The sequence below is a fragment of the Myotis daubentonii genome, chromosome X (genome assembly GCF_963259705.1).
Source record: "Myotis daubentonii chromosome X, mMyoDau2.1, whole genome shotgun sequence".
Lineage (NCBI taxonomy): Eukaryota > Metazoa > Chordata > Mammalia > Chiroptera > Vespertilionidae > Myotis > Myotis daubentonii.
Window position 1 is genome coordinate 50,596,392 of NC_081861.1, and position 14,023 is coordinate 50,610,414.

At 44.2% G+C, this 14,023-nt stretch overlaps 1 protein-coding gene across 1 annotated transcript; it reads left to right on the forward strand.

Annotated features, from left to right (window-relative positions):
- The first annotated feature begins 4,739 nt into the window (after positions 1 to 4,739).
- On the forward strand, positions 4,740 to 5,255 carry KCNE5 (potassium voltage-gated channel subfamily E regulatory subunit 5). The gene has a single exon (XM_059680121.1). It carries the CDS (start codon positions 4,824 to 4,826, stop codon positions 5,253 to 5,255), a length of 432 nt encoding a protein of 143 aa, XP_059536104.1. The 5' UTR covers positions 4,740 to 4,823.
- The last annotated feature ends 8,768 nt before the right edge of the window (positions 5,256 to 14,023 follow it).

Here is a 14,023-nt window from a genome sequence, read left to right on the forward strand (position 1 = left end):
AATAGACTTACAAGTCCAGGAAGCGCAGAGAACCCCAAACAAAAGGAATCCAAAGAGGACCACACCAAGACACATCATAATTAAAATGCCAAAGGCTAAAGACAAAGAGAGAATCTTAAAAGCAGCAAGAGAAAGACAGTCAGTTACCTACAAGGGAGTACCCATACGACTGTCAGCTGATTTCTCAACAGAAACCATGCAGGCCAGAAGAGAGTGGCAAGAAATATTCAAAGTGATGAATAGCAAGAACCTACAACCAAGATTACTTTATCCAGCAAAGCTATCATTCAGAATTGAAGGTCAGATAAAGAGCTTCACAGATAAGAAAAAGCTAAAGGAGCTCATCACCACCAAACCAGCATTATATGAAATGCTGAAAGGTATCCTTTAAGAAGAGGAAGAAGAAAAAGGAACTCTTACCATTTGCCACAGCATGGATGGAACTAGAGAGTATTATGCTAAATGAAATAAGCCAGTCAGAGAATGATAAATACCACATGATCTCACTCATTTGTGGAATATAATGAACAACATAAACTGATGAACAAGGACTGATCCAGAGACGGAGAGGCATTGATTGGACTGTCGGGCCTTGGAGGGAAGGTAGGGGAGGGTGGGGGTAAGGGGGAAAGATCAACCAAAGGACTTATATGCAAGCATATAGGCCTAACCAGTGGACACGGACAACCGGGGGGTGAGGGCATGAGCGGGGGGTTGGGGGGGTAGGGGGTAACGTGGGGATAAGGACACATATGTAATATCTTAATCAATAAAAAATATATTAAAAAAAGATAAAAAAAAGAAAAGAAAGGAGAAAAATCATATTGTTTTTTTTAAAAAAACCCCAGATAGTTTTGAAGAAGACCAGACAGAATTTCTAGAAATAGTAAAAGCAGTGAATTAAATTAAAAACTCAATGAGAAGGTTAAGCAGTGGACTAGACAGTTGAAAAAAGAATTTATTGAACTTTGAAAATAGATCAGAAAAATTACCATTCTAATCAATGCAAAAATCAAAACCAGAAAATAATATAAAGTAAAAATCATAATCTGTTTACCAAGTGGTAACCTTTTTTTTTTTTTTACTTTTTGTTGTTGTTGACATTATTATAGACCAAGTGGTAACCTTTTGTTAATATTTTTTGTGCATATATTTCCCTATATACATACATATATTGAGCATATATATATATATATGTATGTAATGTAGGTTATAGCAGACATAATCATATATTATAGCTTAAATATATAATGATAGATTCATAGTCTGGAATACTGTGTAGAAAATAAAATCATATATAATAAAAGGCTAATATGCAAATTGTCCCCACGGGCAGGAATTTGACCAACAGGGAGTGGCATGGAACATGGCAGGCATTAGCAATGTGGTACTGGCAGTGGGGGGCAGTGGAGGCGCTGCTGGCCCTAATGGACCCCAACAAGAGCGGGACTGCAGTGCAATGGTGGAGCAAGTGAGCAGGCAGTGCCAGGCCAAGGTGGGTGTGAAGGGAGGCCCCAGCCAGTGGTGGCAGCAGGCAGCCAGGAGAAGGGAGGCCCTGGCTGGCACCCAGCAGCCGCTGGGGACTCTACCCGTGCATGAATTTCATGCACTGGGCTTCTAGTGATGTTATAAAATAAGAATTGACATAGAAAAAATTCACAATATGTCATTAAATAAAAAAATAGGATACAAAATCATGTGTGAGCTGTGTGTGTGTGTGTGTGTGTGTGTGTGTGTGTGTGTGTGTGTGTGTCACTGGTAATTTTTTTCTTGGTGTTTTTCTGTATTTCCCAAATTTTCTGCATTGAATGCTGCAGTCTGAGTTGGGGCACTACAAGGGGGAGTATAAAGACTCTGAGAACACATACAAAGGTTTCAAGCAAGGCTCCCCTCAGTTAGTAAATTTTGAACAAGGCTAAAGGCAAAGAGAAACTCCGGGAATATGCTGTTCTACAAGTGCAAAGGTGAGGAGATGGTGTCTATTGATGGTGAGGACTTAAGGTCCACCAAAAAAGATGGGATTCTATTAAAAAAGCAATGCAGAGAAAATCTGAGTTTCTGAATAATGGGTGAATTGATGGAAGTAGTATTGGAAAATTATTTTAGCCATAGAAGGGTGGATTGGGTTGTAGGCAGGGAGATCTGCCAGAAGACTCTCAGTTTGCATATTTGACGTGAGGTAATGAGAGCCTGGATTAAACTTGTGGCAATAAAACCAGAAAGGAAGGAGCAGATGGATCTGAGAGATGTTACCAAGGAAAAATCAGAGCTAGATATTCAAATTTGCCTAATATATGCCAAGTGGTAGTGGAAACCATATAAGGAGACACTTTCCAATGAAATGGATGTTAAGAGAGAATAGCTGAGGACTGAGTTTTCAAGGATTACAACAGTTATTGGGAGGAGGAAAGAAAAGGAGCCAGTGAAGGAGACAGAGACTGATGGCTTGCAGTGGTTCTCAACCTTCTGGCCCTTTAAATACAGTTCCTCATGTTGTGACCCAACCATAAAATTATTTTCGTTGCTACCTCATAACTGTAATTTTGCTACTGTTATGAATAGTAATGTAAATATCTGATAGGCAGGATGGTCTTAGGCGACCCCTGTGAAAGGGTCGTTCGACCGCCAAAGGGATCGCAACCCACAGGTTGAGAACCGCTGGTTTAGAGAGATAAGAAGAGAAAATTGAGAATTCAATGTCATGACAGCCAAGGGCAGCACAGTTACAGGAAGGAGTAAGTGGTTTGATGGTATCAAGTTCATCCTTGAGGTCAAACATTCAAACTGAGCAGAAACCCTTGAATTTGGTGAGGAAGTTGTTACTGAATTTATTTATAGAGAAAGGTTTTAACAGAAAGTTCTGAATTCTAGAAGGTTCTAGGGAAGACAAAGCTGGGGAAATAGAGGTAGCTCATGCATACCACCCATGTGACAAGATTAATGTGTTAGGACTGAGAAGAACAAGATCAAGCTTTGTCATTCTAGTTCTGCTATTTAACCACTTGAAGTGGTTTCCTTTTCTGAAAACAGTAATAATCCCACTAGCTCATAAACTGTTGAAAATTTAATATGTTTAAGTGACTCCTTTTATGCTATAGTGAAGGGGCTTCCTTTTCCATGTTCCCCAACAAATAATCCCTAGAGATTTCTGGGCATGTTTTAAGAACAGTCTTTTACCTTAACAGTCCTATCCCTAGGCTGGTACTATTTTAAAAATTTCCTGTATGTACCTTCTGGAATTTGTCAGGCCAAGTCACTTTATCAATTCTTCCCTGAGCCCCTCTGAAGTGAAGACATTGAGGCACGGTGATTGGGAGGGAGCCACTGGTCAGGATTATGTGTAATGTCTCAGATACCTGGGTAGAGGCTGTTAAAGCAAGGAAGGCTCTGTTTGAGACCCCAAGTATAGTTTGTGCCAAACACATACCCCAACAACAGAGGCTGTATGTAGTATGTAGCTCCTTAGAGGATGGTAGGCAGAAATACCAGAAAACCTTCCTTTTTAAACCATAGCACCTGCAGGCTAAATGGCCCCCTGGACTGCATGCTCTGGAACATGCAGATTGATTTTCAAGGTGTGCATAAAGGCGTATACTTTTATTTCATCCTTTCTATTCTCACTTGGCAACCGCTTGCAACCAGATCTAACCAGAACTACCTCATTTTTTCCCCCTATGTACTGTCTTTTGAGCACTTTTCCTTTGTGAAGTTGAATCTGTTCCCAGTTTGATATACTGTGGATTGATCTTTGTCTTATTGCCTTGTTTCCCCTAAAAGAAGATTCCCTCTGAGGGGCCTAGACCTGTGGCCAAGCATACAGTGAGTACTGGCCTAACTGGATGCAGGTGGGGGAAGTGAGTATATTTTCTAAAACTGGCAATTTTCAGTCCCTGAGACATTTAGACAGTGTAGTCAAAGGGCCAGTTTAATGTCCCTGCTTCTTTTAATGGAAGAACTTGCTTTCCTTTCTGGGAAGGCGGCTTACCTTGTTAAAACGGGGTCACATCATGCATGGATGGGCATTCACATGCTAAGATGTGTGGGAATCTCTAAAAACATGTCAGGAGATCAGAGCAAGAGTACTTCCAAGGAGGTTGGTGTATTATCAGAAACTTCACTGGAAGACCAGTGAGTCCTACTCTGCTTTGGATTTTCTTGCAAGTGCCTAACCATTCAGTCACCAAATTTGGTCTGAGCGTCTTCTGAATAAGATACTGTCCTCCACTGAGGGAAGGAGGGCTAAAAAATTAGGCCAGGGTCCTTTGTCTATGATAGTAATTGCCATAAGATGACGAAAGGGGTCTCGGCTAACACTTCACTGAAGAGCTGAAGGAACCCGAGGCAGGGACTGCTTTGGGGGGCCAGATATTATACCTGGGGCAAAGCAGGGCCTGCAGGGCAGGTGGCCAGAACTTGGAAGGAAATCTCTTCCGAAGCCCAGGGTCCAGGCTTGGCCCCAGCAAGCTGCCCTGACAGCCTGTGATGCTTAGGGTCTCGCGCATTCGGAGTCCCCGCCCCCTTCCCCCTTCCCGGCCTCACCCCCTCCCTGTCTCCTTCTCCCCTCACCAGCTGTCCCCATTCCCTGGAGCCTCGAGACAGCTGGATCCTGGGAAGAGCCAGCCTGGGACTGGAGGGGGCGTGGTGAGGAAGAGGAGGAGGGGCAAGGGTTCAGCAATAAGGAGGCCCCAGCAGCAGGCACCCCCAGCCACTGTGTATCCTAGCCCGCGGGAGAGCTGGGTTCCTTCGCCTTGTTCATTGCTAACGCTCGTCCAGGGAGAAAGGTCAGAAGGGTCCCGGAGCCGCCCTGTCACTCCCAGACAGCCATGAACTGCAGCGAGAGCCAGCGGCTGCGAACCCTCCTGAACCGCCTGCTGCTGGAGCTGCAGCACCGGGGCAACGCCAGTGGCCTGGGCGCTGGCCTCGGACCCAACAGGGGCATGGGGGTCGTGCCTGACACCTTCTTGGGCAGCGAGGTGACCAGTCCCAAGGGCGACGACGCTTATCTCTATATTCTGCTTATCATGATCTTCTACGCGTGCCTGGCCGGAGCCCTCATCCTGGCCTACACCCGCTCCCGCAAGCTCATGGACGCCAAGGACCAGATGTCCCAGGCCTGCCCCGAACACCAGTGGGTCACGGGAGGCGCCCTGGCCGCAGTCAACGCCGAGACTGCCTCCAGTTCACCGGCTGAGGGACGCCATCAGCTCGCCCCTGGGGAACTGCTCGCCCTCGCCCAGAGCACCGAGCGGGTCTAGAACCACAACCGCAGCTCAGCTCTCTTGCGCCTTCCTCGTCTCTCTTATTATCCCTGGGCGCGGTCCCTGCCTCTTCCTTTCCTCCTCTTCCAGGGTTCGCCTCACCTAAGGCCCACACAGTGATGAACAGCCAGAAAACCTTGTTTGGAAGAAGCATCATCCTACCCACTCGGGGCCAGTTTCTCCCTCTTCTCTCTCCTCTCTCCTGCTTCCCCGGATTCACTTCCCCCTCCATTCCCACCCTACACATCCAACTGCGTTAAAACTGCCTCTGCTCTCTTCTCTTCAGACAGCCCACACTCAAGCCCTCTGGGAACTGAATCCAACACATCCAACACTTGGCATTGAACTGAAGCAATGAAGTCTATCAGAACTCTGGGCCATCTAACCTGCAGCTGCTCCAGGGGCTGCCAGGGACTGTTCACTCTGCAGAGCCAATGGACTTGTCATCACTGCCAGGCCCCGCTGCAGCAGTTCCAGCTTCCTGTTACCTTAGAGACAGAGACAACGAAAATGGAGAGACTTTAGATATCATTTCCTTCCCTCCCTCTTTCAGCAGGGAGCTAGCAGGACATTAGGACCAGTCTGTGGAATAGAATGGACATAATAGGGACTGAAGGGTGAGAGGGGCACAAATGGGAAGGGAAGACCTATGACCCAACTGTATGGTTTTCTTTCACCCAGTTGTCACCCCAAAGGTAACTTGCCTGATTTTTAGTAGCTTTGCCATCCATCTTCTGCGATGAGTAATCATTGCTGGATGAATCACCCCAATACCTCAAATGCTTCTCCTCTATTGGTTTAGTTGTTATGGCAGCTGTCTGCTTCATCCATGGAATGCAAGGCTCAGATGTCCCCTGCTCTGTAACCTGAGGAATGTCAGAGGCAGGTAATAAAGGTTGCTTAAATAATAACCTAAGACTCTTCTCTCAAAGATGCCAGCCTTGAGACCAAGTACTATTTAGAGGAGGATTTTTAGTTTAGTTTTGTTTTTGAAATGATGTTTAGATTTGGAGGTTGGATTGTGGTGATATTTATATCTACATATCCAGTTCCAATAGGATAGATGTGATTGTGGGTGAAGAAAAGGTTAACAGGGCTAAATGGGTTATTTTTCAAGTGTTTCAAAAATTATAACAACTTTTATACTTTTCCTTAATTCTGAAGCACTTTCAAAGTAAGCATTTCCCACTTTCCTTTTGCAGTATTTCAGGATACACTTAAAAAACTCCTCATACCTATCAGCTATTATCACAGTTAAATTTTAGAAGGCAATTTTGTAACTCTTGCAAACAAAGGGCTTATTAAAAAGAGAAAAAGGTCACCAAATAGTGTAAATCTTAAGTCAGAGGGAAGATGCTTGAACTAAGCAATCTCACCCAATGATGGATAAATTTAGAAGTGTATAATTATTGATTTATTATCCTTGTCTCAAGAAGGTCATCAGAAACTTGTCTGCTTAGGGCTTAAATGCTTATACCTGATGATAGCTGGTCTTCATCAAATACATAAAATCACCTCTTAACACTAAGCCAAGTTGCTTAAATACTGATGGTTTCTCAGTAATAGCAGGACAAAGATGTTATGGGTAACTTAAATGCATTGATAATACACAAACCTCGTCTGAGGCATTGATTTTAACTTCGTAGCCCATCTGTTATTTTACTGGAGCTATTAATAAGTTAAATGATCTTACTTTCATTCCCAGGGTCAACTCCTTGAAGATGCACTGGCCTTGCTCCATTGGCTCCTCTCCAGTCCCAGTTTCAGCACTAAGATAGTCCCCTGTCATGCAGGTGGGGGCCAGGGTTTGGGCAACAGTCCCAGACAATGATAGGAAGAGAGGGGATGTTGTAAAATCATCTCCAGGCCAGGCAGGAAGTCCTGAGTGGTGTGTGGAGGGAGGGCACATATTTAGCCATGCCAGATGCATTCTGGAGGGGCCATTCCCCAGAAATGTATTTCAAGTACAACAGTGCCCCTCATTTATCTGGCATACCAAGGGACCAATAATTACAACAGTGTCTGTATTCCAGGTACAACAATGTTAGTCACTTATGTGGCATAATTTGGGACACAAGATTGTTTTATTAATGAAACATATAAATGAGGAAAGGAAGGAAGGAAGGAAGCTGGGATCAGTTCAAACAATGCCCATGACAAACATCAATGTGCCAGCTATGTAAAACAAATCTTACAGAAAAAAAATCTTGGTTTTAAAAATATTTTAAACTTTTTATGATGATTAGGTTAGTTATTAAGAACATGTAGCAAGAGTAGCTACAGAACTTCCCCAGTGGGGAGAAAAGTGAACTAGCCTGGGAAGAGTGATTTCCTTTACTGCCAGTCGCTTTCTTCAAACACCTTCAGGGGTGTAACTGTGTCTCAGATGATGAAGTTTCCCAGAAGTCTGGACACTCTACCACCCAGTGAAGGTGTCACCGGCATTGAAGTGATCATATTGTGCTCAGCAAAATATATAGAGAAAAAAGCAAAACTAGATGTTTGGCTAGCCTCCAGTTTTGATCATGTATTTCCTGAATAGCATGAGCTGACTGTACAAATTGGGAAAATATTAGCCTTCTCCTTAATGTGACTAATAAATTAGAGTCTGCTTTTTTTCAACCCACCCAGCCGTCTATTTCTCTCTTCTGTGTAAGCACATCCTGTTTCACTTCAGGTTCAGAACTTTGCTTCATAATAATAATTAAGAAGTTCCACAATCTCTTACTTGGAACTTGAGGCATGGAACAAAGCCTGACCAGAAGTTGTTTTGAGTTCCAATATCTGAAAGTGCTCATAGTGCAAAAAGAAATGGGAGCTTTTCTTCCATTACAGACATAATTCTGTGTTGTTGATTCACTTTTCTAGTGGGATATAAATGGGATTTCTCATTTTTTTGTATTTACCATCTTTGTTCCAATTTGCCATCTCTTAGAAACCAAAGATCTGCACATGATTTGTATCAACAAACAAATACTTTCCAAACAATAACAATCTTGCCTGAATGCTAAAGTAAATGTGCTGTGGTGTTGGAGAGAAGGCAGGGCCAGAATCAGGGGAACTGGGGTCCAGCATTAGCTTTGCTAATTAGCAGGCTTTGTTCTCAGAGTGAAATACTTAACCTCTCTGGGCCGACTCCACTGGTGGGAATTTGAGGGTCAAGTGAAATAACATGCGGGGAAAGGCTAGGGAAAGTACAGCAGCTATAAAAGCATAAGATGTTCAGTTTATATTTTCATTTTCCTTCTTTGGGAAGTTGTTGGGGGAAGAGGGAAGAGTAAATTCTTCATTATGTAAAGTTTACTCTCGTTGTTTAAAAAGAAGATTGGAGAGACTTGGCCACTAGTTGCCAGATTTCTGAGCCTAATTCCCCCATTCTCAGAATCATGGAATACCAGGAATCTGTGCATAACTGTCTCACCATCCTATTCTATTCCCCTTTTCCTAAATGCCCACAGTGCCTTTAACAAATTATGACAATAATATTGTATTTTCAGGGCTCCACCAGGACTGTAGTATAGATTTTGAAGACATAGGTCAGTGATTAAGACAGGGCATAAGAGAAGAGAATGAATGGAAAGAAGAATGGGCTGTGGGCTTTAGGAGGGAAGTAGGGGGAAGAGCAATTTAAAGTGCTCTGTGAATGTAAGGGTGCATGACTGAGGACCAACAAGGGTGAATAGGTTAAATTGGTCAATAGTCAATCTTAGGTGAACTTGAACCATCTTTCAAAATGGCTTTAGGAGATATTAGGTGGGTGGTCACTTTTCAGTCCCTTTTGTTACTTGACACAACCTACAGTCTGTCCAGAAAGCCAAATAATGCTATTAATTTAACTCTTCTTTTTGTGCAAAATGTCAGAAAATGGGACCAGGTTACTGCTGGAGGCAAAGACCAACAAGTACTTAGCATAATAAATGCAAGGGGTCTGTCAGAAGGCTGATGGACCTTGGGCTTTTGCAAGGGCTAAAAGCTATGCATTGATTGTTCTGTTGAAATAATAGTGGCTCAGGGCAATCCCCTAACCCAGCAGTTCTCAACCTGTGGGTCGAGACCCCTTTGGGGGTGGAAGGACCCTTTCACAGAGGTCACCTAGGACCATCGGAAAACACATATATTATTACATATTGTTTTTGTGATTAATCACTATGCTTTAATTATGTTCAATTTGTAACAATGAAATTGGGGATCACCACAACATGAGGAACTGTATTAAATGGTCGCGGCATTAGGAAGGTTGAGAACCACTGCTCTAACCTGATAATCTTTTACTGTTTATCAAACCTTACCTTTGATATGCCTATTTGCTTTGCTAAAGGGAAAATGTATATTCTAGTAAATAAAAAGCAGTGGGACCAGAGATTCAGAGAGCCACTCCACTAGAGAGTAGGTCTCCGCCTGGTTCTCCCAATAACTTCTGAATTTATATTTCTCATCTAGTATATCTATTTGCGTGTGGCCCTTTCTCCAGATTCTGAATCCTTGGTGGAAATGGTTGCAGCAGGTTACCCCATCAGTCCCCCTTCAGTTGTGATTTGAAGAAGAGCAGAGTCTTGGTGGCCTTCGCTTCATCCTCTGAAAAGAATGCAGATGATACAGGGGGATATCTCATATACATATATATCTACATATCTACATATCTACATATTTATATATCTATCTATCTATCTATCTATCTATCTATCTATCTATCTATCTATCTATATTAGAGGCCCAGTTCATGATATTCATGCATGTGTTGGGTCCCTAGTGGCTGCCAGCTGCCAGCTGCCAGCTGGGGCCTTCCTTCATTCCATGCTGTCCCCTGGTGGTCAGTGCACATCATAGTGAGTGATCCAACTTCTGGTCGGTTGAACTCCTGAGGGGACAATTTGCATATTAGGCTTTTATATATATATATAGATAGATAGCTATACATTATATACATACATATGTATATAATGCATAGCTATCTATCTATCTATCTATCTATCTATCTATCTATCTATCTATATAAAATGTTAAAATATACACAATGTAAAATTTACCACCTTAGCCATTTTTAAAAGTGTACAGATTAGAAGTGTTAAGTACATTCCTGTTATGGTGCCACAGTGTCCTTTTAAGCCACAGAAAAAGGCAAGCACTAAATTACTTTATATAGAAGCAGCAAGACTTAATCATTGATTCAGATGACTCCCCCCCCTAGGATATTCATATTTTATACTGGATCACTTAGAACAATGTGAGGGTGAAATCCAAGAAAAATATCTCTAATGTGGATCTCAGTGGAATCTAGGAGAGATACCTTGAAATGTTTACATTTTGGGGTGTACTGTATTTCCCACAGCTTCTCAAATCACATCCTACTTTTTGTGCCTTTTTTTTTTTTTTTTTTTAGAAAAGAGCAATCAGTTTTTTTAATTATTGATTTTAAAGATATATATATATATCTACACTAATAAAAGAGACACATGGTAATTGGTGTACGACTGCTACCCTTTTCATTGGCTAATCAGTGAGATATGCAAATTAACTGTCAGCCAAGATGGCGTCCAGCAGCCAGGCAGCTTGAAACTAACATGAGGCTTGCTTGCCTCAGTGACGGAGGAAACCAATGTTCCCTGCCTGCGGCTGCAGGCCTCTGAGCGGGCAGTTTAAGAAACTATGTAACAAATACCACCGGACTTCAGCCAGCGGGATCGCAACATTGTATGCAAAGGCCAGAAACCTACTTTCAGCAGCGGAGGCCTAAGAGCTGGAGCCAAGCCTCAAAGCTAAAGCTGGCCCAGAATAAAAAAAAGAAAAAAAAGGAAAAAAGGAGCGGTTGGGAGCTTCCGTCACCCCCAGCCTGAAAACAGCGCTCAGCCCCTCACCCAGACTGGCCAGGCACCCCAGTGGGGACCCTCACCCTGAAGGGTGTGTGACCACCTGCAAACAACCATCATTCCCTCACCCAGGCTGGCCAGGCACCCCAGTGGGGACCCCCACCCTGAGCCAGGACACCCTTCAAGGCAGACCAGCCAGCCCCACCCATGCACCAGGCCTCTATTCTATATAGTAAAAGGGTAATATGCCTCCCAGCACTGGGATCAGCAGAGCCGCGAGGCCTCCCGGCACTGGGATCAGCGTGACAGGAGCCAGCGCCCAAACCCCCTGATCGCCCTGTGGCTCTGTGTGTGACAGGGTGCGGCACCCCAACCTCCCCCCCCAGGCCCTGCTCTTTGTGTGAGGGGGCAGAGCCATAACCTCCCCATTGGCCCTGCCCTGAGTGTGAGAGTGGCGGCGCCCCAACCCCCTGATCAGCCCTGCTCTGTGGGTGATAGAGGGCGGTGCCCCAATGCCCCACCCCCACCCCCATGGGCCCTGCTCTGTGTGTGACAGGGGGGAGCTCCCCAACCCCCTGATGGGCCCTGCTCTGTGGGTGACAGGGGGTGGCGCCGCAACCTCCCCATCGACCCTGCCTTGAGTGTGACAGGGGGCGGTGCCCCAACCCCCCAATAGGCCCTACCCTGAGCGTGACTGAGGGTGGCATCGCAACCTCCCAATCCGCCCTGCTCTGTGCATGACAGGGGGCGGTGCCCCAACTCCCCAATTGGCCCTGCTCTGAGCCCGACCAGGGGCTGCACCTAGAGATTAGGCCTGCCGTCTGCCACCTGGGAGCAGGCCTAAGCCAACAGGTCGTTATCTCCCGAGGGGTCCCAGACTGCTAGAGGGCACAGGCCGGGCTGAGGGACCCCCCTCCCCGCCAAGTGCACAAATTTTTGTGCACCGGGCCTCTAGTGTATATATATATATATATATATATATATATATATATATATATATATATATATATACATAGAGAGAGAGAGAGAGAGAGAGAGAGAGAGAGAGAGAGAGAGAGAGAGATGGATGTGAGAGAGAACCATCCATTGGTTGCCTGCTGCATGACTGGGGATCAAACATACAACCTGGGTATGTGCTCTGAATGGGAATCAAATCTTCCACCTTTTGCTGTATGAGACAACACCCCAACCAACTGAGCCACACGAGCTGGGGAAAATAACATCTTACTCTTACTGTCAAATGCTCTTAGAACTCTGGGGAGGACTATAGTGGCCATGTATGACTGCATTTTAGTAGAAATTTGTGGAATTCCCATATATCTGATCCATAAGATGCCCATTCACAGAAACACCTCAGGTTCCTGGAAAGACAGGTGATCTCCCCTTGGCTCTTTTTAGGATCTAGATGTGATCTAATAGAAGTTGCAGCTCCAGCAGGCCTGGAAAAGAAAGAATGGAGTCAATGGGCATGTTAATTTTGCTCTTCTTCTCATGAGACTAATCCTCTGGAGGTACTGTGGTCAAGACCAGACCTTGGCAAAACTATAAGACTGATATTCATCTCATTTTTACTTCTTCTGTTTCAAGCTTTCCCCTGACATTCCAGTCCCAGTTCTCCAAAATTGTTCCTTCCCTACTGCCAGGGTCCAATGATCTTATTCATTTTCATTTAAACTGTTATTCATTCCAGTTATGATCCAAGGAATGAATCTTTAATGGTGGCCTTAAACACTGAGTAAAAGAGAGAAGTATGAAGGAGGGAGTTTGTCCTAAGACTCTCAAATCTGATATGGGTAAGTAAGGCGGCTCTGGCATCCACTCATTGTGGTAAGCTGAAGGACATAAGTTTGGCATTTTCCTTATTCCCATTACTTCTGGGGGTATTGGGAGGATTGCAACCTTTAGCCATCTAGGAAAGCATCTGCATTTCCACGTGAATAACCTAGGGAGGAGGTTGGGATGGGGATGAAGATAGAAGTAACTGAGAGAGGCAGAAGGGGAAAAAAGCCCTTGGCCTGCTCCCAGTTATATCTCTGTCCATTGGACACTGGAGGGGAATGTTTGAGGTGAATGAAGGAAGAAATATTAGAATGGATCCCCTGAGGACTAATTCCTATACTTTTCCTGCCATCTTCCTATACAACTCTACCAAAGCAAGGCCATAGTCAAATGACAAGCCCTACTTGGAGGAGGCGCTCTGGAATCAGTTGGGCTAGTCTTTATCCTGGCACCATCCCTTGGTGGTTTTGGCTTTTCCTCTAGCAAGTCCAGGAGGCTGGCCAGTTCAAGAACCTTTACCTTTTGACTTTTTTCATCATCCCCTAAAGCAGAATATTGTACTACACAGGGCATGGGCTCTAGAGCTAGATTGCCTAGGTCCAAATCTGTGGTTTGCCTTTCACAAGCTGGGTAATATCAGGAATGTTACTTAACCTCCAAGCCTCCTTTCCGCATCTGTAAATTAGATGTAAGAAATACTACCTACCTCCCAGGGTTGTTGTAAGGTTGAGTAGTTAACATAGTGCTTAGCTCAGGGAAAATGTTTAGTAATGGTAGTTTCCAGTCTTGCCCAAATTCATTACAATTGGGTTATTATCTACACCACACCATGAAAACTGATTTGTCATGGTCACCAATGACCTGAATATTGGCAAATGTAATGCTCAGTTCTTAGTCCTCATTTTCTATGACTACTTAGCAACATTTAATGCAACTGATTACTCATTCCTTGAAACTTTTCTCTTGACATTGATAATTCCTCAGGATCCCAGTTTGCCTCCTTCTTCACCAGTCCTTTTCCTTCTCAGTCTCCTTTGCTGGTTCCTCCTCATCTCCTCAACCTTCCATTGTTGAAGGCTCCATTCTGGGACCTGTTCTCTTTTCCATCTATTCTTTTTACCTTGGTGATGTCAACTAGTTCCAACATTCAAAATGTCACTTTCATATATAAATACCATC

What these genes read in the sequence shown, in the direction of transcription:
- KCNE5 (XM_059680121.1), top strand. Translation starts at nt 4,824, where the DNA reads ATGAACTGCAGCGAGAGCCAGCGGCTGCGAACCCTCCTGAACCGCCTG.